Source organism: Ursus maritimus, unplaced genomic scaffold (assembly GCF_017311325.1).
Source record: "Ursus maritimus isolate PB19 unplaced genomic scaffold, ASM1731132v1 scaffold_24, whole genome shotgun sequence".
In the NCBI taxonomy this organism is placed as follows: domain Eukaryota; kingdom Metazoa; phylum Chordata; class Mammalia; order Carnivora; family Ursidae; genus Ursus; species Ursus maritimus.
In genome coordinates, this window is record NW_024424897.1 from 22,456,787 (window position 1) to 22,481,657 (window position 24,871).

The following is a 24,871-nucleotide window of genomic DNA, read 5'->3' on the forward strand; positions in this document are numbered from 1 at the left end:
TCCCGCCTGGCGCGGGCGGACGCGTTACTTCCTTGTGGGTGGGCACAGGTGTCCGAGCTGTCGGCAGGAACCCGGCGTCTTGCGCACCCGGGCTGTGAACTCCTATGCTGAGTGATTACAGAAATGTAACAGACCACCCCCATCCCCTCCCAAGGCTCCCTCAGTTGGCACTCCCCTCCCTTTCCCCTTAGTAAAGCCAGACAAAGCAGCGCTCTTTGGATTTTTTTTTTTTTTGTAAAACATTCTTTTATTAAAAGAACAAGTGCTGTTTACGAACTGCCCTCCGTACAAATCACGTCCGTTATACAAAGATACAAGATCCGGGTTATGCACAATTCCAGGCTTGGAAGTGAAAGGAGGGGGCATTGCCTTTTGGGCTGAGGATATAAAGGAGGTTCTAGAAAGAATGTAAAAGGAGCCCCTGGGTTTGCAAACTCTGGCTTCCCCTCCCTGCTCCCCTAGGAAGGGTCTGCTACATTGAGACAGGTTGGGATGGATAGGGGGAAAACGGGGCTGGGAGTCAGGGTTTGGGTCTCCAGTCCTGCCACCTGAGTCCCAAGCTGGGCTGGAGGAAGTGAACAAAGGGCAATGAAGGCACTCCTCAGTCCCCAACTTTTCAGTAGATCAAGTCAAAGTGGTCGGGAGCTAGACACACTTTGAATCCGGATTGATGTGACTGGGAGGAGCCAGGGTATTGCGCCCCACTTCCTCCCAAGTCCCCACTGAGGTGACCTTAATCCCTCTGGGCACCTCTCCCCAAGAAAAAGAAATTGAGATAAGGGAGGACTGGGAGCAAGCTGCCTACTCCTAACTTTGGCCCACCACACACCAAGGAAGATGCTGGAAGTTGGCAAGGGGAGCCTGTGCCTTTGAAAAGTTGTCTGCGTTTCCAGTTCAGGGAAAGGGAAAAGTGGAGGTTCCCGTTTCTTAGAGCTGGCCCTTGGCTCTGGCTCCCCTCACTTGTCTAGGCCCTTCCCTGGTGCACTTCTCTAGAACTCAGTACAGGAATGGGTGGGGAGCTCTCAGCCTCAAGGTTAGGGCACTGGGAGACAGCAGTGGTAGACCCAGGAGCCTGAGGGGAAAGACACACACAAATAGGAAAAACTTAAAAAAAAAAAAAAAAGCAATCTTTAAAGTGTCATTGTCTATGGAGAGGATCCATCAGCTCTGAGCTAAGACCAATCAGTGCTACATAGATACCCTCCCACCCTGGGGCCCAGCCCAGCACTCACACACACAGGGACAGACCGACAGCCACATGGAGGTGGTGCAGTGGGGGGCGAGAGAGCCCAGGACCAGGAGGCCAGGGTCCTGAGGGCTGGTCCTGGCTCTGCCCCGAGCCCCTGCCCCTCCTAGGCTTGGAGCGATCACCTGTGAAGCAAGGAACTGGCTCCAACCACCCCTGAAAATAGGTCCCTTCCAGCTCTGACACTCATGCACCAGTCGTGACCTCAAAGCCGGACAGGGGTTCTGCATGCACACCCCTCACACCTCCACGCCGAGCGTGACTACACACGAAGCTCCTCTCATGCGTTTTCAGACTCCATTTCCGCCCTGCAAACCACATCCTTTCTCTCTGCTAGGCAGAGACATCTAGCAATCGGTGTCTCTTCCCACTCCCCATCCAAATTTTGTCCTGGAAAAAGGGACAGAGGCTGGGAAAGGAGGGTGAGGTCAGTAAAGCCATTCCCCTTGCATTGAGATCCTGAAGATCTCCAGAACTTTCCAATTATAAAGCTCCCTCTGAAGAAGGAAATGCATGACCCCGCTCATGCCCCCCTGCCCCAAATGGAGGGACAGCAGCGATCCGTACCCAGCCTGGGTCCCTTCTTTGAACCTAACCTGCCTGCGGCTGCACCCCAGCCTGGGGAAAGCTGGAAAAACATAGGCTCTTGGAGATGAGAACCCCAGGCTCTCGGGTGCGGGGAGGGAGGGGGGAGGTCTTGGTTCCAGTGCACTAAATCCTAGGGACCTCTCACTCTGCCACAGCAGCAGCACAGTGGACTGGCTTCCCTCAGCATCCAGAACAGGAGTCGACTTAGGCTCTTAGCGGGCCTGCCTCGGGCCAGGGTGTAAGTGTGAACGAGCAACTCTTCTAAAAACCTCTAAAGGTTATTTTTCTCTTCCGTGGTTTGGGGGCAGGGAATTAGAGAGCTTAACAGACCAAGAAGATGAATAAACTGCAGAATTCTATCGTTTCTAATTGATATTTAGCATTAATAAAAAGTGAGTATTTCTGAGGTCATCACAACTGCCTTCCCCCCACCCCCAAGCCCTTGCAAGTGCCTAAAAATTCCCTCGGAAGGGTTCCCACCCACCCCCTCCTTTATCAGCTCCCTAACATCTTACAAAGTCTGATCAACGGGAATATTAATATTATTTTCAGTATCAGAAAAAAACCAGTTGAGCAGCACAGGCAAAAATATATCTGCACTACGTTTCTGTCGTTGCCAAAAATATACACATCTTCTTTTCTTTATTTAAAAAAAAACCAACAATAACAAAAACCCAAACAGAAACACACACAAAAAATCCACACATGCAAAGACTGACGAGACACGAGCGTCAGGGAAAGCTGGAAACGCCTTCCCCCGCTCCAACCCCAGTGCAACTGCAACAGAGACACAGGCTTCACCCTCGCCCCTCTCCTGGCTGCCCGAGCGGCCCCTCAGCCTTTGCCACCAAAGGCTCTGGGCAGGTGGGGGCTCTTTAAGGTGAGAATTGCCCCCTACACCCCGGGGAAATAGCTGGTGGGTGAAGGGACAGGTGTCGGGTCAGCTCGAGCTGAAGGCTCCCCTGGTTGGTGGGGGTGGGGGTGACGGGGCGGGGGAAGCAAGCTGGCTAATTCTGGAGGGAGGTTCTCACCAAAGGAAGTGGCACTTTACCCCCCCCCTTTGCCCCATCCCCCAGATCCCTGGGACTCCCCCTGGGCCAGGGAAGCAGGACCACCTATCAGTTGGGGAAGGGGAGCTCTGAGGGGGCCGGGAGACCGTGTGGGAGTCTGGGGGAGGGAAGGTAGGACATTACCCTGATTCAAAGCCCCCAGCCCCCAGTTACTCTCCAGTATTGGAGTACTGGTCTGGTTTTGGTTAACCATTCCTGCCCCCAGAAAGGGACCAAAGTTGGTGAGGTGGGGAGGGTGCAAACAAAAGCTGGGAGTCCCCTTCTGGTGCTGCCTCATCTGAGCACTGCTCCTATCCCTGCCCTCGGCTGCCCCAGGTCCGGGGGGAGTCAGACAGACAGAGAGACAGACAGACACATACACACACACAGACACACATGCACACACGCACAGGCACACGCGCTCTCTGAGTCAGGCAGCTCCATCTTCCCACCCTCCGCACTCCTAAATCCAATAGTGCAAACAAGGGGCGGGGCGCCAAGGGGGCTGGGCCTCTCCCCCCTGCCCTCCCCTACCCCCCTCCAGAGGTGGGGAGTGGTGGGGGGCAAGGGCTGAGTTTGGTGCCGTCCTGCCCCTTCCTCAGCTCCCTCGGCTGTGGGCTTTCACAAGCTCAGCTTGTAACCCTCGCTGGGGGGCAGGGGACCAGGGAGACACAGTCCAAGGGATCTCTTCTGCCCAAGTTGGGAAGAAACTGCAGGTAAAGCAGGGCCACCCCTTCTTTTGTAAGAGATTTCCGCGCACGGGCAGGCCCAGGGCCTGTCCCCCCACCGCTCCCCACTCAAGTGCTGATCCATTTTATGTGAGGGGTCCAGCCAACCCCCCACTTATGCCATAGCCCACATGGCTCTTGGAGGACCTCAAAACATTGCTGAGAGTGGGGGCTCCTAGGTGGGCTTGGAGCCTGTCCTCCCTCTGAGCCCCTCATAAAGGGGTCAGTGCGGAGGGAGAGTGGGCCAATGGAAGGGGCATCCCTCTCTCTGGCTCAGTCCTCGGCACCAGGAGCACCCCACACTCCCCGGGCCTCAGCACATGCTCTGGGCTGGGGCTCTCCAGTGTCTGGGTGCAGGTGCCTGCTCCAGGCCAGGTAGGGCCCCTCGGGCCAAGATCTGCCCCCCTCCATTTGGGGGTCAGGAGGGGCTGGGTGGACTTAGCCTTTTTCCTGGTTGGCTGAGGTTCCTTTGTCAGCGGTCTGGAAAGAGAGGAAGGGAGGCTGGGGGTTTAGGAGGCATCTGGTTCTAGCACCCGGTTGAGAACAGCTGCCTGGGGCAAGGCTGCTGCTGGAGGGGGCAGTGAGGGAGCCCGGCTGAAGCCCCCGCCCTGGGCTCTTGGGCTTAGGGATGTGTTTGTGTTTCGGGGGGCGGGGAGGGCAGGCTGCCCTGCACAAGGGCACCCAGCTAAGCAAGGCCAGCACCCCCGGCTCTGACAATATGCCCTCAGAGGAAGGAGGGAGGGCCTTTCTCCAAAGGGCCCACCCAGAGAGGAAACCGACTTTTCTAATTGGCCTCCCCAAAGGAACACCATTTTCTAAGCGGTCCTTCTGCTATTAGCCTGTGCTCGGAGTTCACCTCTGGCGGAGCTAGCAGAGGCCCGGGGGCCTGGAGCAGGGTGCCTTGCTGACCTAAGGGTCGCTTCCTTCCTCCTTCTGCCCATCCCGGAGAAGGCGGACAGGACGGCCAGGGGGCCCCTACTCACCCCTCCTTTGGGGCCACTGCCATCCGCCCCCGCCAGGCTGAGGAAGGGATTGGTCTGGGCCGTGAGGACTGGAGGTCCGCCTGCTGCTGCTACTGCTGCGGCCGCCGCCGCCGCGGCCATGAGGCTCGTGTTGTTGCCGAGCGAGGGAGCCACCAGGGCCCCGGCGGGCAGCAGCGGGGGGGCGGAGGCCGTGGGCAGCAGGCCGGGGGTGCCCGCAGACAGCAGCGGGGTGGAGCTTCCTGCCAGCAGGCTGGCCATGGGCAGCTGCGAGCCCCCGGCCAGCTGCAGCCGCTGCAGCTCCCGCTTCTGCTGGATCTGCTGGATCATCTGGTAGACCACAGTCTGGTGTTCCTGCAAGGGGGCCAGATGGCTCAGGGCACAGTGGTCCCCGGAGCCAGCCTGCCTTGCTTGGCCCGGGCCCCGTCCCATCTCATGGGAGCCATGAGGAAGGAGACGGGGCGGGGGGCGGGCAGTCAAGGTCCTGTCTTGAACTCCCCACTCAGGGCCTCAGTCTCCCCATCTGGATAAGAAAGCAGCGGTCTGGGTCCTGAGGGTCTGTAAACCCCGGGGCACTCCTGGCCCAGCGCTGGAGGAGATCTGACAGCCCTGGCCCCACCCCCTCGCTGCATCAGTTCCTTAGTCACTATGACAACCACAAATGCCCCCAGGGGTGGTATGACCCCAAGTTGAGAAACAACTAGGCTAGGTCAATAGTATTCAACTCCCCCCTTTTTTTGTTTTGTTTTGTTTCTTTTAAGATTCATTTATTTTTGCTTTGAATAGGCAGGGCATTGTCAGTGTTCCAAACACCAAAAACGATATCAAGGTTTACTTGGAAATCTTGCTCCTACCCCTGTTCCCATCTGGCCCCATATAGGAAACCAATTGAATTGGTTTCTTGTGTTTCTAGGAAAACGATTATGTTTTGTTTTTTTTTCAATTCCCTCCTTTTTAAAAGGCAGAACTCCTTTTCTCCAAAGGAAACCTTCACAGAACCCAACACCCAACACAGAACCCAAAGGAGCCGCTCTGGGCGACAGGGTGTCCACTCGCTCAGCCACAGACCCTGCAGCTCCCCTTGCCCATCCTTGGGGCTGGGACTGGAAATTCTTGGTAACTGGGGCCTCACCACCCTCCAGACCTTCTCACTAGGCTGTGAGCCTCCCTTCTGCAATGCCCAGGGCCTGAGAGCAACACTTACCCCCTCTGCCCCCACAGGCCCCGCAGGGGTCCAGCCCGGGGCGGCCCTCCCTCCCTTCCGTGCCTGCCTGGCCCAGCCTGGCCCCGCGTCCATCGTGGGCCCTTCCCCGCGGAGCTGGAGCTGCCTGGGAAGGGGGGGCATTACCGGGGTCAGCTGTGGGGAGGCCAGGAGCTGCTGGAGCTGCTGGAGCTGCTGCTCTTGCTGCTGCAGGAGATGTCTCTGCTGCTCCGTTAGGCTGAGGCAGGGGACAACACACAGACCGTGGGAAGGGGCAGGGAAACGCTCCTCCCCCACCCCGCCCCTCCACATTCCCAGACTCCCTCAGTCCCAGGTGGAGAAAGGCAGGATAGGCGGTTTTAGAGGAGGACTACAGAGAAACAGAGCAAGCTCAGACACTGCTGGGAGGGAGACAAGTTCGATAGAACTTTCCCAGAAGGGAAACCAAGACTTGGGGTGCAAGAAAGAAACCGATGATTTTGTCCCTGGAGAGCACATCCAGAGGGCACTCACATCTAACATCTAGGGAGTACCTGGGGCCAAGAGGCAACTAGATTCTATACCCTGTAAGACTGGAGAACATTCTTCCTTTTGGGGGGACAGTGGGTGTTGGGGGGAGTCCCTCCCAGAGCCAGCCTCCCCGTTCCCTTCCCCAGGCTGAGCTCTCCCTCACCTGTTAAGACAACCTGGCAGCTGCAGCGTGGGGGCCCCGCCAGCCTGGCTCAAGCCCGCAGGGTTGGGGGCGGCAGCCCCATTCAACCCCCCCAGGAGCCCATTGAGGGGCAGGGCCCCACTGCCCGCCAGCCCCCCCAACAGCCCCTCAGCCATGGGCATGGCCCCCAGCCCCGCTGCCCCCGGTGCCCGGCCCAGCCCGTTTTGTGGCTGGGGCGGGAGCGGGGCAGGGGCCCCGGGCAGGGCCAGGGGCAGAGTAGCGGGGCTCTGCTGGAGCAGGGGCAGCGGTGGGGGCGTGCTGTGGAAGGACAGCGACGAGCTGCTGCGGCTGGGGCAGCCTGAGTGTGGGTCCTGGGGAGGGAGGGGGAAGGGAGGGGTCAGAGGGGCAGGGGGCCAGCATGACCTTTCTGGCCCCCGGCCCAGCACCCACCAGCATTCTCACAGAGCACAGCCACCCCCACCTCACCCAGGCAGAGCCACCCAGGAGGAAGAAGCAAGGCCCAGGGATAAAGGCTAAGAATCCAAATAGTCTTCACAAATCATGTTTACAGATCACTTCCTGGGGGCCCAGGACCCCTCACAATTCTTGTTAATCATGAACAGTGACCTTGGTGGTGGCCATCTAGTGAACTAGACCCAGGGTTCACTGCTTGCCCCGAACCATCTCCTTATTCCCATATATGGGTGAAGCCGCTGATTCTTAAGCAGGCTAAGTAGCTCTGCAGGCAGGAGAACAGCAGCCGGAGGGAAAGGCTCAGGTTCAAATTCTGTGTCCACAGTTCCCTGGCTTCTCTTAGTTTACTCACTCATAGCGGGGGTGGGGGGGATAGTAGTACCTATTCCGTAAGGTTACTGGAAGCCTAAACAAACCAATACTTTGAAAGTCTCAGCACAGGACATGATTTCAGAGGGCAAGTGCGCAACGAATCCTCGTTATTGCTATGACTATTGTTCAAGTAAACAAGCGCCCTGTTGGTTGGATTTCAGCAGTAACCACAACCTAACAATCGCTCCCCCCAACACCGCTGATCACAGGGGGATTATTGGGTGCCAGTTGCTGTAATAAACCCTTCCCAAATACTTCTCAAAGAGGCCTTCCCTACCCACCTCCTAACTCCACAAGAATCCCACCCCCATTCTGCCTCACAGCCCTCAAATTATTTCCATTTTCGCACTTTTCCTGGTTTGGTAATGATTATTTTCTTGGATCACTAGTCTATCTTCAGGAGCAGGGCTGCAGCCGTTTTGCTCACTGATTGTTTAGCCAGTGCCGGGCATTAAGTAGGCACCTATAATTATCATTTAATGAAAGAAAGAACGGATCGGTCAGCCAGTTGCTCAGCCAGTCACTTCATCGCCCAGCCTCCAAAAGCTGCAGACCTGGAGGCCCTGGCGCTTCCCCTCCTGCCCCCCGCTTTGCCTCCCCCCGCGGCGCCCACCTCGGAAGACGTGGACAGAGAGTTGTCCAGGCCAAGACTGTTCTTCCCCGGGGGGCTCTTGCTGGTGCTTAAGGAATCGCTGCTGCCGGCTGAGGGAGGGGATCAGGGCAGGAGGTCAAGGGCTGGAGGCGGGGCCATGTCTTCGCACCGCCCGGCACAGGCTCCCACTCCCTGACCCGGTGGCAGCCCCCTTACCTTGGGGAGGCAGGCCATAGGGCCCAGGGACTGGGCCGTTGGCGGCAGGCAGGGCGGCAGGCAGGGCGGGGAAGGGCACAGAAAGCTGCACGTTGAGAATCTGCAGTCGCTCCTTCTTGGCCGTCAGGCTCAGGATCTGTTCCTGAAGCCGCTGGTTTTCCTTCTGCAGCGCGTGCAAGGCCTTCAGCATCTCCACGACTGCAGAGAGAGGGTGAGAACGCTTGAGCCCCGCAGGCCTGGGAGGCGGGGCGAGAGTACCGGAGGCGGGGCCTGGAGGGCGGAGCCTGGCGGAGGAAATCAGACTGAGACCTAAAACAGAAGGCGCCTGCTAGCAAGAGATTCAGGTGAGCTTGGGGAGGCGGCACCCGGGTGAGCCAGAGGTGTGAGGACTAGGGGCGGGGCCCGAGGCTGCGGGGGGAGGGGGGGTTGAGGCCCTGAGTGGGAGAGTAGAGGCGGGAGGAAGTTGGAAGTTGGAGCATAACAAGGTAAGGGCCAGGAGGCCGCGGGGGCCGAAGGCGGGAGCACACAGGTGGCGGGTCCAGGAGCCCGACCTAGCAAAGGTCCAGGAGCTCGACCTAGCAAAGGCCCAGGAGCCCGACCTAGCAAAGGCTCGTGGTAGCCACAAGTTAAGGCTGGGGCGGGGCCAAAGGGCGGAACCTTAAAGAACTTTGGGGACCTCGGAGGGAAAGGTGACCGAGTCTGGGGGGTCCTAGGGCAGGTCTCCCAGGCCGGGCCCACCGCTCCTCACTGTTGACACCGGCCTCGCCGTCGCCCTGCTTCTCCAACAGCTGCTCCATGTTAGTCGTTCCGGGGGCCGCTGGGTCTAACTGGCCACCCCCGCAGGGTGCAGACGCTGTCTGGTCAAAGAGTGCGGGGAGGCTGCTGATGGGGGACCTGGGGTCGGAAGAGAAAACCGGACTCAGGCTTACCTCCCGTCCCCACTCCTGTCTCCCTCCTCCCCCCTAGGGGTTCCAGTCGTCCCCTCTTGGACCCCACCCTCTCCTGGCGCCCGTCTCTCTGTCCCCTCCTCCCCCTAGTGTCCCTCCAGCCCCGCTCCCAGCCCCTCCCCCAAGCCGCCGCCCCCTCCCTCACATGGAAGACAGACTCTCCTGGGGGGAGGTCCCCCGACACCGGAAGCTGCAGTCCTCCAGGTCTGGCTCTTGGAAGGAGAAGGGGAGCAGGGATCAGCGGGGAAGGGGTGCCGTCGGCCTCACGGTCCCCGCCTGGGAAGTGGGTGCGGGATCTGGGACTTTACCGCAGACCCCTTTCCCCCAGGATCTCCCCCAACCCCAGACTCGTAAGGCGCTCTAGCTGGTAAGGCGCTGGGAGCCCCGACTTGGAAACCTAGCCCCTTGGGAGGCACAGCCATGGGATCTGGTCTCTTTCCCATTTTCTAGGCAGAAAGGCGGCCGCTGCCTGGTTTCTTTCAGGACCACCTCCCAATTTCTTTCCTGGTAGATTCAGGGTTATAGAAATTCAGAGTCTAGACAGTCCTCGGTTGAACTTGGACTTACTATCTGACCTTGGGCTTGAAACTAATCTCACTAAAATGACTGTTAGGAGGATTAAAAATAAGGTAATAAATGTCAAGTGTCAGCTGTCCTGCAGCAAACCCTTAATAACTGCAGCTATTATAATTAGTCTTGTGCGACTTCTCATATTCATAAGCTCACAAGTTAGACTGCAAAACCTTTTGTTGGAATTCCAATTTGGGTTTTGGGAAAGGTAGTTTACCCTGCGCGGTCAGGTCATTAATTCTGGAATCAGATTCGGCCCCTTTAAGAAGGTTTACCTGAAGGGGCGGCCGGGGGTGGGGGTGGTAGTGAGCCCCGCCCCCTAACCGGCCAGGTGGTGTCTCTGCACCAATCAGCTCTCTGGGGCTGGGTTGACTCTCCAGGGAGGGGGAGGGGCGCTTGCGATCCTCCCCCTTAACTCCGAAATACCCGGAGCGCAGGTTGCCCAGCTGGTGGACCCGAAAAGGCCCCATCCCGAGGACTATGTTCCAGCAGGGAACTATGCAAGTGACCAGAGTACTGGGCCTGGAGTCGGGACCAGAATTTGAGCTCTGGCTCTGCCTTTCTCTGCTTCAACTGCTTTGAGCAAATCATTAAGCCTTTTTCTTCTGTGAGATGGAGCAGTAGTAATTCTGAGGGTCCTGTCCCGTCCCTCCACGGTTTTTGTTTTGTTTTGTTTTTTAACGTGAAAGTGTACTCTGGTTTGTTGTGTAGTTTTTTTTTCAGGGCGGGCAATGGCCAGAGGGAGGGGGCAGCCAGAAAGCCCTCCCATCTTTCTGGGGTGTCATGCAGGTGATGGGTGCCCCTCAGGTCTTTGGGAAGAAAGGAGAATGGGGTCAGAGACACATACCTGTGTGGCTGCTCTCGGCTTGGGTGAGGAGGGGGTTAACGGCACCCATGGGGGTTCCAAAGATGTGGGTAGAAGGGAGGCTAAAGGTAGAGCCAGCCAGAGAAAACACCTGAGGGAAAGGAGGTATAGTCCAGCCTGGTGGTTATTCTGGGATCTAGGGCACAACTGTGTGTGTGTGTGTAGAGGGGGCGGGGATCAGGTGTGCTGGGGAGGAGAGGACCAGAGAGAGGGAGACATTCAGGTGGCCACCAAGCCCAATCTCTCAATCTCTCCCGTGGAGAGCTGGTATCCCAGGCAGCCTGGCCCCCACCTGCCCAGGGATGGAGGAGCCCAGGGGTAAGGCCTCACCTGAGTGGTGGAGATAGAAGCAGAGGAGGAGGGGAGGGTGCTGGTGAATGGGGAGCGGCTGAGGCGGGGCAGGGCCGAGGTCCCTGGGGGCCCCAGCAGGCTGGAGGAGAGGGGGGTGCTGCAAACAGCGCGCAGCATTCCGCCACTGCCACCGTGGGAGATGGGGTCCTTATTACTGGTGTAGATGCCTACAGGCACAAGAAGGACACAGAGGGAAGCTTACAGTCACCACCACCCCCACACCCCTGCTCAGTCAGGTGGCTGGGGCAGCCCCCCCCCCCCACCGGGGAGACTACTCCCCTGGATCTGGCCACACACATCAGTCTAACCCTCTTGTTGCAAAGATGTCACTTCTTGCCTATGTGACATCTGCTTGACATGCCTGCTTATTAGACTGTCTGCCCAGGCCAGGGGGATTCCAGGCTTTTCTGATAGGTGAGTCCTATTGACATTCTACTCCAATCTCTCCCACTACAACCCTGCAGAAGACGGTACGGGGGAGTGTCTGAGAGCTGACTGGATCTTCCGTCCTTTATCTCTGTCCTTTGGAGCAGTTCCTATCACATTTCCCTCTGACTGCATGCTTATGCCTCTGTTCCCTCACTAGACTGGCTGGGCCCTGAGATGCCCAAGAGTCACTAACCTGCCCCTAGCAGGGGGGACTCCAGGCTCAGGCTGGGAAGGCTCCCTGAAGGCCCAAAGGTGCGGGACGCCAGACCACCCAGGCCAGAGCTGACCAAGGAACCTCCAGAGAAGGGTGAGGCAGCAGTGGCAGTAAAGCCAGCCAGCTGGGCACTGGGCAGGGAGGGAGCAGCTGGGCCCCCAGCCCCCTCCTTGTTCCTGCTGCCCTTGGGACGACCTGGTCCATGTCGGCTCCTCTTGCTAGCTTTGTGCTTCTTCTCCTTCAGGCCTGTCTCAGGGGTCTCCTCGGCAGGTGCAGGGGCGGCACTCAGTGTGGGCATCCGCTTGTGGGTGCCTGCTGAGGCCCCGGACCCCGAGACGTGGGGAGACTTATAGTCTCCAGGAGATGGGGCCCGGGCCCGGCCCGAGCTGGAGGTGGTGGTGGAGAAGCGCATGATGGGCCCGAAGCCAGAGAAGACCACCTTCTGCTCAAAGAGGTCAGCCTTGGGGGGCTCGGGGGCTGAGGGAGAGGGGGGGGCTGAAGGGGTGGGGGCTGCAGGCTTGGAGTACTTGTCTTCCTCTGGCTGCTCCAGCTTGGGGAATGCCGAGAAGTCAGGGGAGCTCTGCAGGGACGAGACTGTACAGAGGGAAACCGGAATTACAGCTGGGCCCCAGATCCCCCCTCCCAACTGCACTAGCTGGAGAGAGCTCTGGTCGGGGGGCCTGGGGAAAGCCTGGGTTCCTGTCCTAGCTCTGCCACTGTTTCTATGTCTTGGGATGAGTGTCCCCCACCCCCACCCCAGCTTTCCCACGTGCTATCGATAAAGGGAAAAGAAAACTCCTGTCCACCTGACCTCACCAAACTGTAGAGATTACAGGAGATATCATTAGTGTTGGGACTTTAAAAATGGCACCTCATGGTCCAAGTGCAGGGGATGATGAATACTGTTATGGCAGTGGAGGGGTGAGGCCTGAGAGGGAGGGGCTGAGGGGAGGGTCCCGAGAGGAGTCACTTGGTGGGGAGCCCCCATCTTTAACCAATTTCAGAAGCAAATGAGATGCAAAGCAGCGTGCAGAGGCCCTTGCTAGAGAAGCTCTGGGCCAAGGCTGTCCCGCCCCCAGCTTCCTCCAGGACGCCCACACTCACCTGCAGGCTGGAAGGGCCCCCCAGAGGAGGAGGAAGAGGAGGAGGAGGAGGAGGAGGAGGAGGCGGAGGTGAAACTGCTCACACCTTTCCCACTGCTCAGTTTCTTCCCCTTGTGACTCAGGCTATGGCTGGAAGACTTTTTCCCCTTCGAGTCCCTGCTGCTCTCAGAGGTCTCCTGAGTGCTGGCCTCATGGTGGGAGGAGGACGAAGCTGAGGAGGGGACCTGAGGGAAGGAGGAGAGGCGAAGGCTCAAGGCCAGCTGCCCGGGCTCACCCACGACCTGGCAGTGGGGCAGGAGTACATAGGGCCCCGACACTAGGGGGAGAGTCCAAGTTTGCTTGTGGGCGGGGCGCCCAGATCAGGGAGGTAGGTGTGAGGACAGGGGAGTCTGTCTGTCCTTCACCCATGGTCCCTGAGCCGGTCCACACGTGCCCATGTGTTCAGTTACCCGCTGAAGAAATGCTTAGTGGGTCCCAGAAGGCTGGACTTGTGCTGGCCGTGACGTGCGCAGGGGAGAGGGACCGCTGCCCTGGCCCCATCCCTGAGCCCGCCAGTCACCACCCCTCCCTGGGTGGTGCAGCCACCTGGCTGGTACCCCCTCCCCTGGCCACTCTGGGCCCTTCTTAGACAAGCTGAGCTTGCTTGCAGTGCCAAGCTTCTGCCGGGACAGCCTATCCTGACTCTTGTCGGGAAACTTCTCATCCTTCCAAATCCAGCTTGGAAGTCCATGAGGCCTCGATCTATGAGGCCATTGTGATCCCCGGGGTGGATCCGGCCACTCTGTCCTCTTAGTTCCAGAGCACCGTGTCCTCACATCAGCCATGTCAACAGTTGCCACACTGCACTGAAACATCCAGTCCCTGAGTCCAAGGCCTCCAGCAACCCCCGGAGGGCAGCATGGGCTCTGGGGCGGACGGGGTGGGCTCTGCCATCTACTGCTGTGTTCTGTTGTGCGGCCTCTCAACCTCGCTGAGCTTCAGGATCCTTACAGGGCCAGCTAGGCCTCTCTGGAATGGCTCGAGGCGCACAGAGCCAGATACACAGTGTGGGGTCTGTCAGATGCTGGTAGCCGCTGTGAATATACCGCAGAGACGGTGGCCTGTGCAGAAGTATGGGCCTTCAAGCTGGACTGCCTGCGCTCCCATCTCGACTCCCGCACGTACTAGCTGTGTGCTTTTAAGGTAAATTACTCTGCCTCTCTGTGCCTCGGCTTCTTCATTTATTAGACAGGGTTAATAAAATACCTAATTCATTGGATTATTTTGAGGATTAAATGAGCTAATCCCCGCAGACCCCATCCATCCTCCTGTTCGAGAAGGGACCCTGGCATGCAGTGAGTGAGTGAGTGAGGGCTTCGTATTACTGCCAGGGATGGTGCTTTTCCTCCTGGTGGAGACCAGGTATTCAGTAACTGAACAAATGCTACAGGAAGGATGGACGAGAGCCGCCCTGCACTGCCCTTCCCTGGGCGGAGTCCTGGTCTCTGTCTTCCTCTTTGTTCTTTTCAACAGCTGGAGTTCTGAAGGGAGCCAGATGTGGTTCTCAGAGCAAGGGAGGAAAGGGGTGAGGGGGAGGGGTAGCTGAAATGCTGGGGTGGGCGGAGGGGGATGGGCAGAAGGCTCCTACATGTCCAAGGGGACACCTGGCTGCTGGGAACTCCCATATCTCTGGTCCTATTTCCACGGGTTACTGGGACAGTTGCCACAACATCACCCTGGAAACCTGATACTCGAGCCTTCTGCTAAGATGCCCAGAGCTCTGCCAACCTGCTAAGGCCAGTGGAGGTGAGTGGGGTAGTAATGGCGACAGGAAGAAGCAGTTTCTCCAGGCCCCTGCAATCCTTCTGTTGGGGGGGGGGCTGGAAGGAGGGAAGGGAAGCGGCTGCTCTGGCTTGGATTAGGAACTCCCTAGCCTCGGGTAGGGCCTGCTGGTTGCTCCTCCAGATGTTGCCCATTTCTGGAGACAGGCCTGACATACCAAGCCTGGGAAGGGTGGGATGAGTGGCGGTTTCAGGGTGCTGTCCGTGGGCCTGCCCCATTACACCATGAGATTTTGGTTGGGAGACAGGGTCTGGGCAGTGTCCTGATGTGGGGGAGGGCTGAGAGCGAAGGGTTCCTCTCTGCCTGTCTCTGGGGAAATGGGCCCCAGAACTTGGAGAACCAGCCTGAGTACTGTACCCGCAGACAAGAGCCCAGTGCTGAGGCTCTCCATCTGGACAGAGGCAGATGTAAACATCTGGCAGCCAGCAGGCAGGGCAACACCCCCTACCCCACCCCTCCTGGTTGGTCAGTGATTGGTGGGGCTGAGGAGCATAGGGTAGAAGGAGGGAGTGGAGAGGGGTGGGGCGGGGAACAGAGGCACAGTAACCTGAAGCTGCGTGGGGTGCCCAGAATCCCTGGCTCACTGTGACCCCTCCCCTACCTCGGCCACTCCCCCAGGGGTGGGCAGCAGTACCTTGTCAGCAGTGGGGACCACGGGTGGGGTGAGGATGCTGGGCGGTGACTCAGGCCGCTTCTTGTGCTTCTGTTTAAGGCGTTCTTTGTCCTTTCGACTCTGGGGAGGGAGAAGTGACCAGATCTGGGTTGTGGGCGACAGTGTGGTTGAGGAGACACATGCCATGTGCACGTGGGGAGCAGTCCCCTCTCGGGGATGGGCTTTGTGGGCATCATGTCCCCCTATGGAGAGACTGGGGGACTTAGGCTGGACAAGAATGGCTCCAGCAGGTTGCTCTGGGAGCCAACAGCCCCTCCCCCTCACCCTCCCTACGTGCTAAAAATAGCCTGTCCCATTCGCACGCCAGGGACACAGAGTACCACACACAGGAGCCCGCACCTGCGAGGGTGTCCACCTGGGACATGGAGCTGGGTGTGGAGCTGGGAGGGGAACCAGGCACACTGTGATGTACCAGGGGATGGAGACAACTGGGCTCTCACGTGGCTGGACTGTGCAGGTGTCTGCAAACGTGCAGGGCCGTGTGTCGAGGGCTTTGGAGACACTGTCATGTCACAGGGAGGACATGGAGGAACCACACAGAGAGCTCCAGGGAAGCCAGGCCCTCATCTTACCCTCCCTGACCCTCGTGTGTCACTTCCTCAGTCCCCTGCTGGCTCTTAGTGGCCTCAGAGGAAGGGCGAGGGCAGGCCCCAAGGCCTCAGGAGCACCTTGTGGTTGTTTTTTGAGTTATGTGTTAGGGCACCTGTGGGGGCTCAGTCGGTTGAGTGTCTGCCTTCGGCTCAGGTCATGATCCCAGGATCCCAGGATTGAGCTCCGCATCGGGCTCCCTGCTCAGTGGGGAGCCTGCTTCTCCCTCTGCCCCTCTCCCCCCAACTTGTGCTCTCTCAGTCTCTCAAATAAATAAATACAATCTTAAAAAAAAAAAAGAGTTATGTGTTTGTGGGTGTGGGCAGGAGTAGGAAAGGGAGAAAACATTTACCTTCTTCTGGCCCCTTTCATGGTGGGAAGGGTGCTTCTCCTGCTGGGTGGATGGAGAGGCTGACCGGCTTCTCCGGCCAGCGATAAAGCCACTGCCACCTCCCCCTGTGCCGCTGCCTCCGGCTCCTCCGCCGCCCCCGCTGGTATGCCGGGATGTCTTCTGGGGAAAGAAGAGAGAGGAATTGCCAAACTCTCCTTTTGATAGGTTAGGAAAAGATTCCTGGAAGTCAGAGGATCGTGGGGGGCCAGTCCCTCCCACCCTGCTTGTCACTAAGAGGACCTTGTGTCTTCAGTGGTGCTCTGCTCAGCAGAAGGCATTCCCCCACCCTAAGTCCTAGAGCTTGCCCAGTTGGCTTATCCAATGCACAGACCCAGCAACTGAGGCCCAGAAGGGCTAGGGGCGTCTTGGCCCGGGCAAGGAACCGCTAAAGGTAGGACAAGGGCCTGAGTCTCTTATTTTCTGCCCACATCTTTCCATGGTGCCTCCTGGCCCATCTTAGGCAGCCTGAGCCACAGCCCAGTTCTACCTCTTTCGCTGGGGTAGAGGCTGCAGGGGGGCCCTCTTGGGCAGTCCCTGCTCCCCCACACTCCACCCCATGTTCCCCCTCCAGATTCTTCGCTCCAGCCATCAGCCCCTTCTCTCTTGATCCTGGCCCTCCCCTTCCATCAAACCCACAGTGGGTCCTTCTGTCCCAAAGGACCTGATGCCCTTAAGAAGGGGGAAGTAAATATGCATGACAGCAAAAACCCAAATGATCCTTGTTCTGCCTTTCTTCCCAGCCAGGGCCTGCCCCCTCCTTCCCTTCACTGCTGAGGACTGCCCCCTGCGTTATAGCTTCACCTGTCCCAGACTTGCAGGTCTCCCCTCTAAAGTCACCCGCTACCTCCCAGTTGCCAAATCCAAGGACTAATTTCAAGCCCTGTCCAACTCAGTTGCTCCCCAGTGGTGGGTACTGCTCCTTCCTTGCCAAGCACTAGATTCTCCTCTTCATGGTCCCCCTCACACCTTGACCCACCGTATCCTGGTGGGCACCTGAGGATTCCAGCCCAGCCTTCTCTCCTTGGGGCTGCCACCAGCTACCACCACCCTGCCTGGGGGGCTGACAGTCACCGGACGTGAACTTCCCCATGTGGTACCCCCTCTTTGCCACACGGAGCTCCCTACCTTGTCCTAAGTTGTTATCAAACCCTGAAACCAAGGTGACCATATAATTTATGATCCAAAGCAGGACACTTTTGAAAACAAAGGGTGGGAACTATTCATAAGTACACCAGGGTGACAAGCAAGAACTGGAACTATCGAGGGCAGAACAGGACACAGGACAACCCTACAGAAGCCCACCGTACCCCCTGTTCATAGCAGGCCCGGGTGCCCGAGCCTGGACAGCCTGGATTCTCTGTCCCGCCTTCAAATGCCCCTTCTCAGCCACCCCCACATGTAGGCCTGTCTACCTAGAAACGGCTCTCGAGTCCAGCCTTATCCCTCCAGCCCCCCCTGCTCGCAGCTGTCTCCCAGCCGCCAGCCTCAGCCCTTTGGATCCAGCCTGACGGTGGCTGCCAGGGTAATCTTCCTAAAAAACAAATCTGATCATGTTACCCTCCTGCTTATGAGCCCGTGGCGCAGGGGTGAGGTCCACGCTGCATTCCCAGTCAGGCCGCAGCCTCCCTCTCCAGGACACCCCCAGAGTTTCTGGAGCATGCAGGCCTCTCCACAACCATGGACTAGAAGCCCTCATCCAGCCTCTCCTTGGGCCCCAGAAGCCTAGGGCAGAAGCCAGCCCTGCCCTGGCCGCCTGAGCTTTCTGGTCATCTCCTGCCTCACTCTCCCCAAGCACCCCGTTCTGTTCCCGAGTTTTCTTTTTCACCTCAGGACTCGGCCCATGCCCGTCCCTCCACCTAGGCCTCATCTCTTTCTGCCTCTGCTTGGCAGGTCCCCAAGGAGCTTTCAGATCAAACTGTGTGTTCTGAATCCCGCACACCAGCTGTGGGATAAGATACACGACCTCGGTGGGTCTTAGTTCACTAATCTGTAAAGTGGAAAATACAGTACACCCAGTTCTTAGGGTGGCGGGGAGGACCACGTCAAATGACCCATGTAAAGAGCTTCGTACGGAGCCCAGAGCACAGTCACCCCCACAAATGTTGGCTCTTCTTGCTGCCACTTCCACGCCACTTAAATGCCGCCTCTTCCTTGAAGCCTCCAGGACTCTGACAGGCAGGGTCTGAGCTCTGTCTTCTGGGACGGACCGCCTGGCTCAGCCCTCATTCACCTCCCGCAGGCTGTACCTCCACCTCTTCCTTATCTGGTGGCAAAGCTCCTCACGGCACCTCTGACCCCTAGCACCTGGCACCAGCCTGGCCCGGAGCCCACACCCTCCGACGCAGGACCGCCTGACGCACTCGCGGCCCGGCGGATGGGACTCACCATCTTGCTGAAGTGGTATTTGCAGTAGCCGCAGTACTTCACGTTGTCCACCTCCAGCACTTCCTCCTCACACAGGAGGCCTGCCATTTGGGCGCTGGGCGAAAGAGGTCAGCCTGAGAAGCCTGTGGCCACAGACCAGACCGGCCACCTCCTTCCCACCCTCCTGGGCTGTGGCCAGCGTGAGGCCAAGACCGTCTGAGGGCATCCCCGCCATCGCCACCAAAGAGACAGCTGTCTGTGGCAAACCTCGGACGGGGTTGGCCAGCTGGCCAGGGATCCCAGAGAACCCTGGAGGGGGGCGGGACAGGCAGGGGTCTCACCAGGTGACGTGGAAAGCTTGCCGACACCCGTGGCGGTTACAGGTCATGCAGGCTCCTGAGGCCGCCTTGCTCTCCCGGCCCTGCTCCTCGCAGATGTAGCATGTCTGCGGGACATGGTACAGTCGTCCCCTCCTCCCTGCTACCCGAGGGATCCCTTGGCCTTCTCAGCTCTCTCCTCTCCCCGCCATCCTAGGCCAGGGCGAGCCAGTCGAAGTTTCTGCGATGATGGAACTTTTCCATACCGCGCTGTCCAATACAGGAGCCATAAAGGCTACTGAACCCCTGAAATGGGGCTAGTCTGACTGAGGAATTGAACTTGAAATCGGGTTGCATCTTAATTTGCATAGCCGCATGTAGCTGGTAGCTACTTTAGTGGACAGCAGTCCTTGGATGGTGAGCTCTGGAAGGCCAGGAACGACGTCTGCCTTGCCTGCAGTCAGCTCATTCCCACCTCTGGGCCTTTGCTCATGTTATTCCTTCTGCCTGGATCCAGAACGCCACCCTCCTCAAGGCTGGCTTCAGCCTGCATGTCTCTTTCCTTGACCACTTTCTCTAACGTCAGCCCCCCACGAGGTAGGCTTTATTTTTGTACCTTGTTTCTTTTCTTCACAGCACTGACCACAAACTGCATTTCTTTTATTTGCCTGTTCGTTGATATTTACAGTCTTCCCACACGAAAGCCTGCGTTCCACGGGGCCGGGAACACAGCTGTTTCGATAAGCAACCCCATGTGCCTGGTTCCTCGGCCTGGGTCTGGCCCACAGTAGGCATTTGGTACAACATGTTCAGTGAATGAGTAAGTGACGTGCTTGCTCAGGTCCACGCCCGGCTGCTACTACTGCCACGGAGCCTACTTGTCCACGTGAGTTCCAGAGCACAGGCGTGTGTCTGGCAGTGGAAGGCGCCTACCTACCTCCTGAGTACCCCTTTGGCTGGACAGAATCAGATTATACTGGATGGAGAGAGAGCTGGAGGGACCCCAGCACGGCTGGCTGGGGGGGCGGTGTGGGGGCTGGTACGGGGTGGGCAGGGCCCACTGACCTTGTTGAAGCGGTCGTGAGGCACGTACTGCAGCACGATGGGCTCCATGGTGAGCACGTTGGCAAACTGCACCTCCGGGATGTAGAGGGCGCACACCACATGGGCCCAGCCTGGGGCGGTGGGGGGCCGGCCTGAGACCCTGGCCCCTCCCCGCCCCACGCTGCACACAGTACCCCCCTCCACAGCCTTCCCATCAGTTTCCAATGCCAGCCAGGGAAGGAAAACCCAGCCTCCAGCCCCACCCTGGCCACCCAACAGAGTCCACTCCTGCCTTCCCAGACCCCACTCAGGGGGCCTTGCTGACTTCCACGGATGAGCTCTGGGGCTCAGGGCCCCCCTCACCTCCATTATCAGTCCTCTTCAATGCCCCGTCTTTGTGTGGGCACAGCTCACACCTCTGCCAATGCAAGGGGGCACAGGGATTTTGGGGGGGGGCTTTTCAAAAGGGGGTGGGGGGATCTGCTGAGCTGGGCCCTTCCTGAACACATTCACAGGGCCCCAGGATGAAATGAGCGGTCTATAGGGGATGGGTGGGGGTATGGAAGAAACCGGGTTGGCCATGAGTGATAATTGTCGGAGATGAGTGATGGGGACGTGAGGTTTATCGTAGTATTCTCTCTACTTCTGTACATGTTGGAAACTTTTCACAGTAAAAAGTTCAAACACTAACAAACAAAAATAAAAGGCCCAGTGCCAGGGTGGGGGCAGAGTAAAGGATAAGCTGAGGGAGTGATGGGTTGGTGAGAGATGTGCAGGAAACAGGAAGTCCTGTGTGACAGTCCCACCCTAGCCTCAGCCTCTCTGAGTCCCCTAGTTTAACTGGGAGGAGATGCTCAGGTGTACAGAAGAGAGGAGGGAGTCTCAAACTCACCACCCTGGCTGCTCGCTCCTGAGATTCACATTTCCGGCAGAACCAGGGTCCCGTTGGCACCTGGACGATGCCATAGCAAGCTGGGGGGTGGGGAGAAGAATCACCAAGTAAATCTGTCGGCAGTAGCTTTTCTCAGAGCAACTGGGGTAAGGGGGTGACTCTAAAGGAGGGGCCTGGCTGCTCCCCTGTCCGGAGTCACTCACTAGACAGGAGGATCACAAGGAATGCCTAACAGCACATGGCCAGCCTTCAACCACAAAACCAAGCACTCCAAACAGGGATGAGAAGTCTGAGTCCTTGACCTTAAACTTCTAGAAGACCCCCATCCCCACCGCATGCTCTTTCTGGATCTGTTTCCCAACACCTTGCCTGGGAACAGTCCTCATCATCAGGAATAGAGAAAACCAGAGGGACAACATTTACGATAGTCAAACACGTTTTGTTGTTATGGGGGGGGGGCATTTCTTAAAGGGCCAGCAAGGGAAGAGGTAGGGAAGTAGGGGATCCAGGGACCTCATCTTCAGCCTCTAACTATAATAGGTACAGGTCAAAAGTCAAGGCCGAGGGCAGGTGCAGTGCAGGTAACCAATAGGAGAGCGGCGGGAAGCCGGGACAGCCACAGCATTAAGGGTTGTCCCAGGAAGGTGGGGGGGGGGCAGCTGGCTGTGCCAGACAGGCGGGAGATGCCAGCCTGCGCCCTCGGCAAGACTCCTCAAGGAGTTAACTCCCGAACCATGTGCTGTTGGGGGAAACTCCAAACCTCCCTCTTCTCGATTCCCGGCTCCCTGCACAACCTCTCTCCTATCCGCAGCTCTTCCCGGAGGATTTTAGGAGTCCCCTCTCCCCTGGGACCCTTCTCCTCGCTTCCCAATTCCGCTCCTCCCAGTATCCGGAAGCGGGAGGGGGGGATGACCCCCCCTTGACCTCTCCCTCCGGGAGCCAGGACCAAAATAACCGGGCGGGAGGGGACACCTCGCAGGTAAACATTCCCCCAGCAGCCCCGACACTAGCGGTGTGGGGCGCGGAGAGTGCACTCACTGCCCCCTAGTCTGTCCCCAAACTCCCTCAACTTGGGGTGGGGGGCGCGGGACTGGAACAATAGGCAAGAAAACAATGCCTGACCCGGTCCTCCAGGACCGGGCGGGGGGAGCCCCCCGACGCCTCCCTTCCCTTCAGGTGGGGTGGGGGAGGGGCGCCCAAGCCCCGGGAGGTCTCCGGAGGGCGCGGCCCGGGGCTCCCCGCGCGCGCCGCCCTCGGGGTCCCGCCGCCCCCCGCGGGCCACCCCCGTACCTTGGTGGACAGCCACGCTGCACGCGTGCCCATCACAGTAGACCAGCGGGTTCTCGGCCCAGCCCCTCTCGTCCGAACATACGCAGCAGCCTCCTACCATCTCCTTCATACTCCCATGAGCTCCCTCCGGGGCTGGGGCGGGGGGCCGGCCGGCGGGGGTCGGGGGTCAGGGGGGGAGGGAGGGAGCGGGGGGCCGCGCGCCTCCTCGCTCCCTCCTCCTCCTCCTCCGCCGCCGCCGCTTCTTTTCTTTGCCTCCTCCTTCCTCCTCCTCGGCGTCCTCCTCCTCCTCCTCCTCTCTCGCTCTGTCTGGCCGCCCCCCCCGCCGTGCTCTCGCCCTCATGCCCCGACGGGCCCCCCCCCCAACAATGAGACCCGCGCGCCGGGCTCGCCCCCTCCGCGCCGCGCGCCCAGCTACCAGGGCCGCCCGGCCGCCGCACAGCCCGGGCCCGGCGGGGGAGGCGCCGAGTGGCACATCGCGGCGCCCGCCCCGCCCCGCGCCCCGCCGCGCCGCCGCTCACGCGCCGCCCCCCCGGCCCCCCTGCCCGGCCGCGGCAGCCATGGCCGCGCGCCTCCGCTCGCTCCCGGCCCGCCCGCCGCCCGCCGCCGGGTAAAGTCTTAGGTTCAGGGAACAAAGCCTGGCTTGGTAGGGAGGTTTTCGCTCGCTCGCTCCGCGCGTATTTTCCCTCTTTCTTTTTCTTTCGGTGGCTCTCGGTTGTTGCTCCTGAGCTCTCCCTCCGCCTGCCCTTCCGTCTCGGCCCCGGTTCTCCAATTCTACATCACCCTTCGCCCAGGTCTTCGTCTCTGCTGTTCAACTCCAAGGAAGCTCAGAGGTGGAGATCAGAGGAAGGGGCGCTAGAACGAACGGGAGCTACTCGGGCCGCTCGCCCTTCCGTGTGTGTGGGGGGTGCTCATTGGGTGGCCGCTTGTGGGCTCTTTCCTCGGAGGCTCATCTGGAGGGTAGACACTCTCACATGCAGACATTTGTTCATTACACAAATATTTATTGAATGCTGACTATGTGCAGCCGCTGGGATAGAGCAGTGAACAAAACAGGTATGGATTCCTGCCCTCAGGGAGCTTCCGATCCAGCTTATAGACTCAGACGCGCGTGCACAGGGACTCGCACCCCTTAGAGGCACGCGGAGGCACCCACAGACACAAACTCACCCCCAGTCTCATCCAGCCTCAGCACCTGACTCTCCCAGAGAGACACAATCCCCAAATCCGGCCCCGCAGGCACACTTAGAGACCCACGCCAGTTAGAGACCCACAATTACGGAAGTGCCCGCAAACAACACAGTTACACTTGACCTCTAGGCATGCACACAAACACAGAACAAACACACACACAGCACCCCCAAAGGACTAAAGCCCCTGAAATGGGGTCTGGGAGGAAGTGAGGGGAGTCAGCTCGATGGCTTTATCCCAAGACCGGAGTGGGCCAGGAGGACGCAATCTGACCCCCTCCCTTCCTAAGGGGGGCGGACGCCCTCAGGGACCAAAGGTCACACTCCCTCAGCGGGAGGTGGGGTGGCGGAGGGGAGAAGGCAGCCCTGAGGGCTTCAGCGACACTTCAAAGACCTCGCGCCCGGGAAGGCTTCCTGCGGGGGAGGGGCAGAGGGAGAGGAGAGGGGAAGACCCGCAGGGGGACCTGAGGGTGGGAGGAGGCTGCCCCCCCTTCCGCGCACTGCCCCCCTGGCCGACTCTTCCGCCGGGACCGCCTCCTTTTCACCAGCACCTGTTCAACCGGAACATCAAGGGGCCGGGACCCGCCGCCGCCCCTCCCTTCGCGTCTATTTAGTACCTTTCATCCGGGAAGGGGGGGGGGTGAATCCCCGCCCAGGAGAGGAGGGGGAGTAAAACGGGGGAGAACTTGTCCTTGACCTGGTCTTTGGCGTCAGGGATTTACTCCCTAATCCCAGCGACACTGGCGTTTGGGGAGGTCGGGGAAGCTGAACTCTGGACTGCAGCCCTCCACTTCCCCTCACTCCTGCAAGGGACCAGCGAATCCCTGAGGGCTGCCAGGACGTAGAAGCACTGCCTAAACGGGCGCGGCGGGGAGGAGGCCTGTCTCTGCTGCTTCCGTGCCTGGGGGATGGGGCCGAAAGCTAGGGGATTGTCGGAGCGGGCCAGAGGACCGGGATTCCTGCGAGGACTGCCAAGTGCCCGTATCTTGGTCCGCTTCGTGAACTTCGCTCATACGAAAAGAAACAGACGAGAAGTCTCACTTAGGAGTTTCTAACGAATTACTTTTCCCGACAAGAATAAAACTTCAAGAAAATTAAACACAAAAATGTCAACCCTAGCCATGCACCAGTTTCGGAAAATTTGAGTATTTGCTTTCGGGACCGACCGCGGCCAAAATGACCGAAGTTTCGGGTTTCGCGGGACGAGGGTCACTCGAAGGCCCATTGGTCCCTGCATCCAGGGTGGGCGACGTGGGGACTGGGGCGGCGGAGGCTTTGTCTCCGGTTCTCATCCCGTGCGGGTGCAGCGCCCGAAGATTGTGAGGTGAACGCGCGATGATATTTGTGCGTTTAGTAAGTGTGTTAGGAACACTGTTTCGTTTAATCCTTCCCATAACCCTTTGGGATGGGTGTTAATATCCCATTTTATAAATAGATTAGCTGAGGTTCTGGCGGATGAAGAGACTTGCCCAAAGTCACACAGCCGGAAAGCGGCAGAGCCAGGGACTTGAACCCAGCTTGTCCTCCGCTAGGTCTGGGGCTCCGCCACCACGTGTTGGTCAAATGCCTGTGTTTAACTGGGATGTCCGCCCATCGCAAACGCTCCCTTCCGACGTCTGGGGAAACCCGGTGCCGCCCGGGTTGGGCTGGATTCGCGGCGGGTACTCCGAGGGCTGAGCTAGAAAGTTTATTCCCGGTCTTCCAATATTTTCCTGAGAACCTACTAT

General features: G+C 58.9%; 1 protein-coding gene across 3 annotated transcripts; it reads right to left on the reverse strand.

The window, feature by feature from the left end:
- Nucleotides 1-220: 220 nt before the first annotated feature.
- On the reverse strand, nucleotides 221-22,087 carry MLLT6 (MLLT6, PHD finger containing). 3 transcript variants are annotated; one of them, XM_040640724.1, is made up of 20 exons: nucleotides 21,958-22,087; nucleotides 20,668-20,747; nucleotides 20,139-20,193; nucleotides 19,797-19,906; nucleotides 18,756-18,859; nucleotides 18,436-18,529; nucleotides 16,012-16,167; nucleotides 15,033-15,131; nucleotides 12,579-12,801; nucleotides 11,454-12,068; nucleotides 10,811-10,998; nucleotides 10,463-10,571; nucleotides 9,191-9,257; nucleotides 8,847-8,992; nucleotides 8,099-8,296; nucleotides 7,904-7,992; nucleotides 6,466-6,815; nucleotides 5,940-6,030; nucleotides 4,595-4,945; nucleotides 221-4,091 (listed from the first exon to the last, which is right to left on the reverse strand). In XM_040640724.1, the coding sequence occupies exons 1-20, from the start codon at nucleotides 22,064-22,066 to the stop codon at nucleotides 4,050-4,052; spliced, it is 3,276 nt and encodes a 1,091-aa protein (XP_040496658.1). In that variant the 5' UTR covers nucleotides 22,067-22,087; the 3' UTR covers nucleotides 221-4,049. The 3 variants fall into 3 exon arrangements, with proteins under 3 accessions (XP_040496658.1, XP_040496659.1, XP_040496657.1); XM_040640725.1 differs by having other exon boundaries at nucleotides 12,663-12,801; nucleotides 16,012-16,170; XM_040640723.1 differs by having other exon boundaries at nucleotides 16,012-16,170.
- Nucleotides 22,088-24,871: the final 2,784 nt, after the last annotated feature.

Bases quoted from the DNA above. Each gene is read 5' to 3' on its own strand.
- MLLT6 (XM_040640723.1), bottom strand. From the start codon at position 22,066: ATGAAGGAGATGGTAGGAGGCTGCTGCGTATGTTCGGACGAGAGGGGC. The intron at 15,132-16,011 runs GTAAATGTTTTC...CTCCCTCCCCAG, and splicing joins ATGAAAGGGGCCAGAAGAAG to AGTCGAAAGGACAAAGAACG. The intron at 7,993-8,098 runs GTAAGGGGGCTG...CCCCTCCCTCAG, and splicing joins CTATGGCCTGCCTCCCCAAG to CCGGCAGCAGCGATTCCTTA.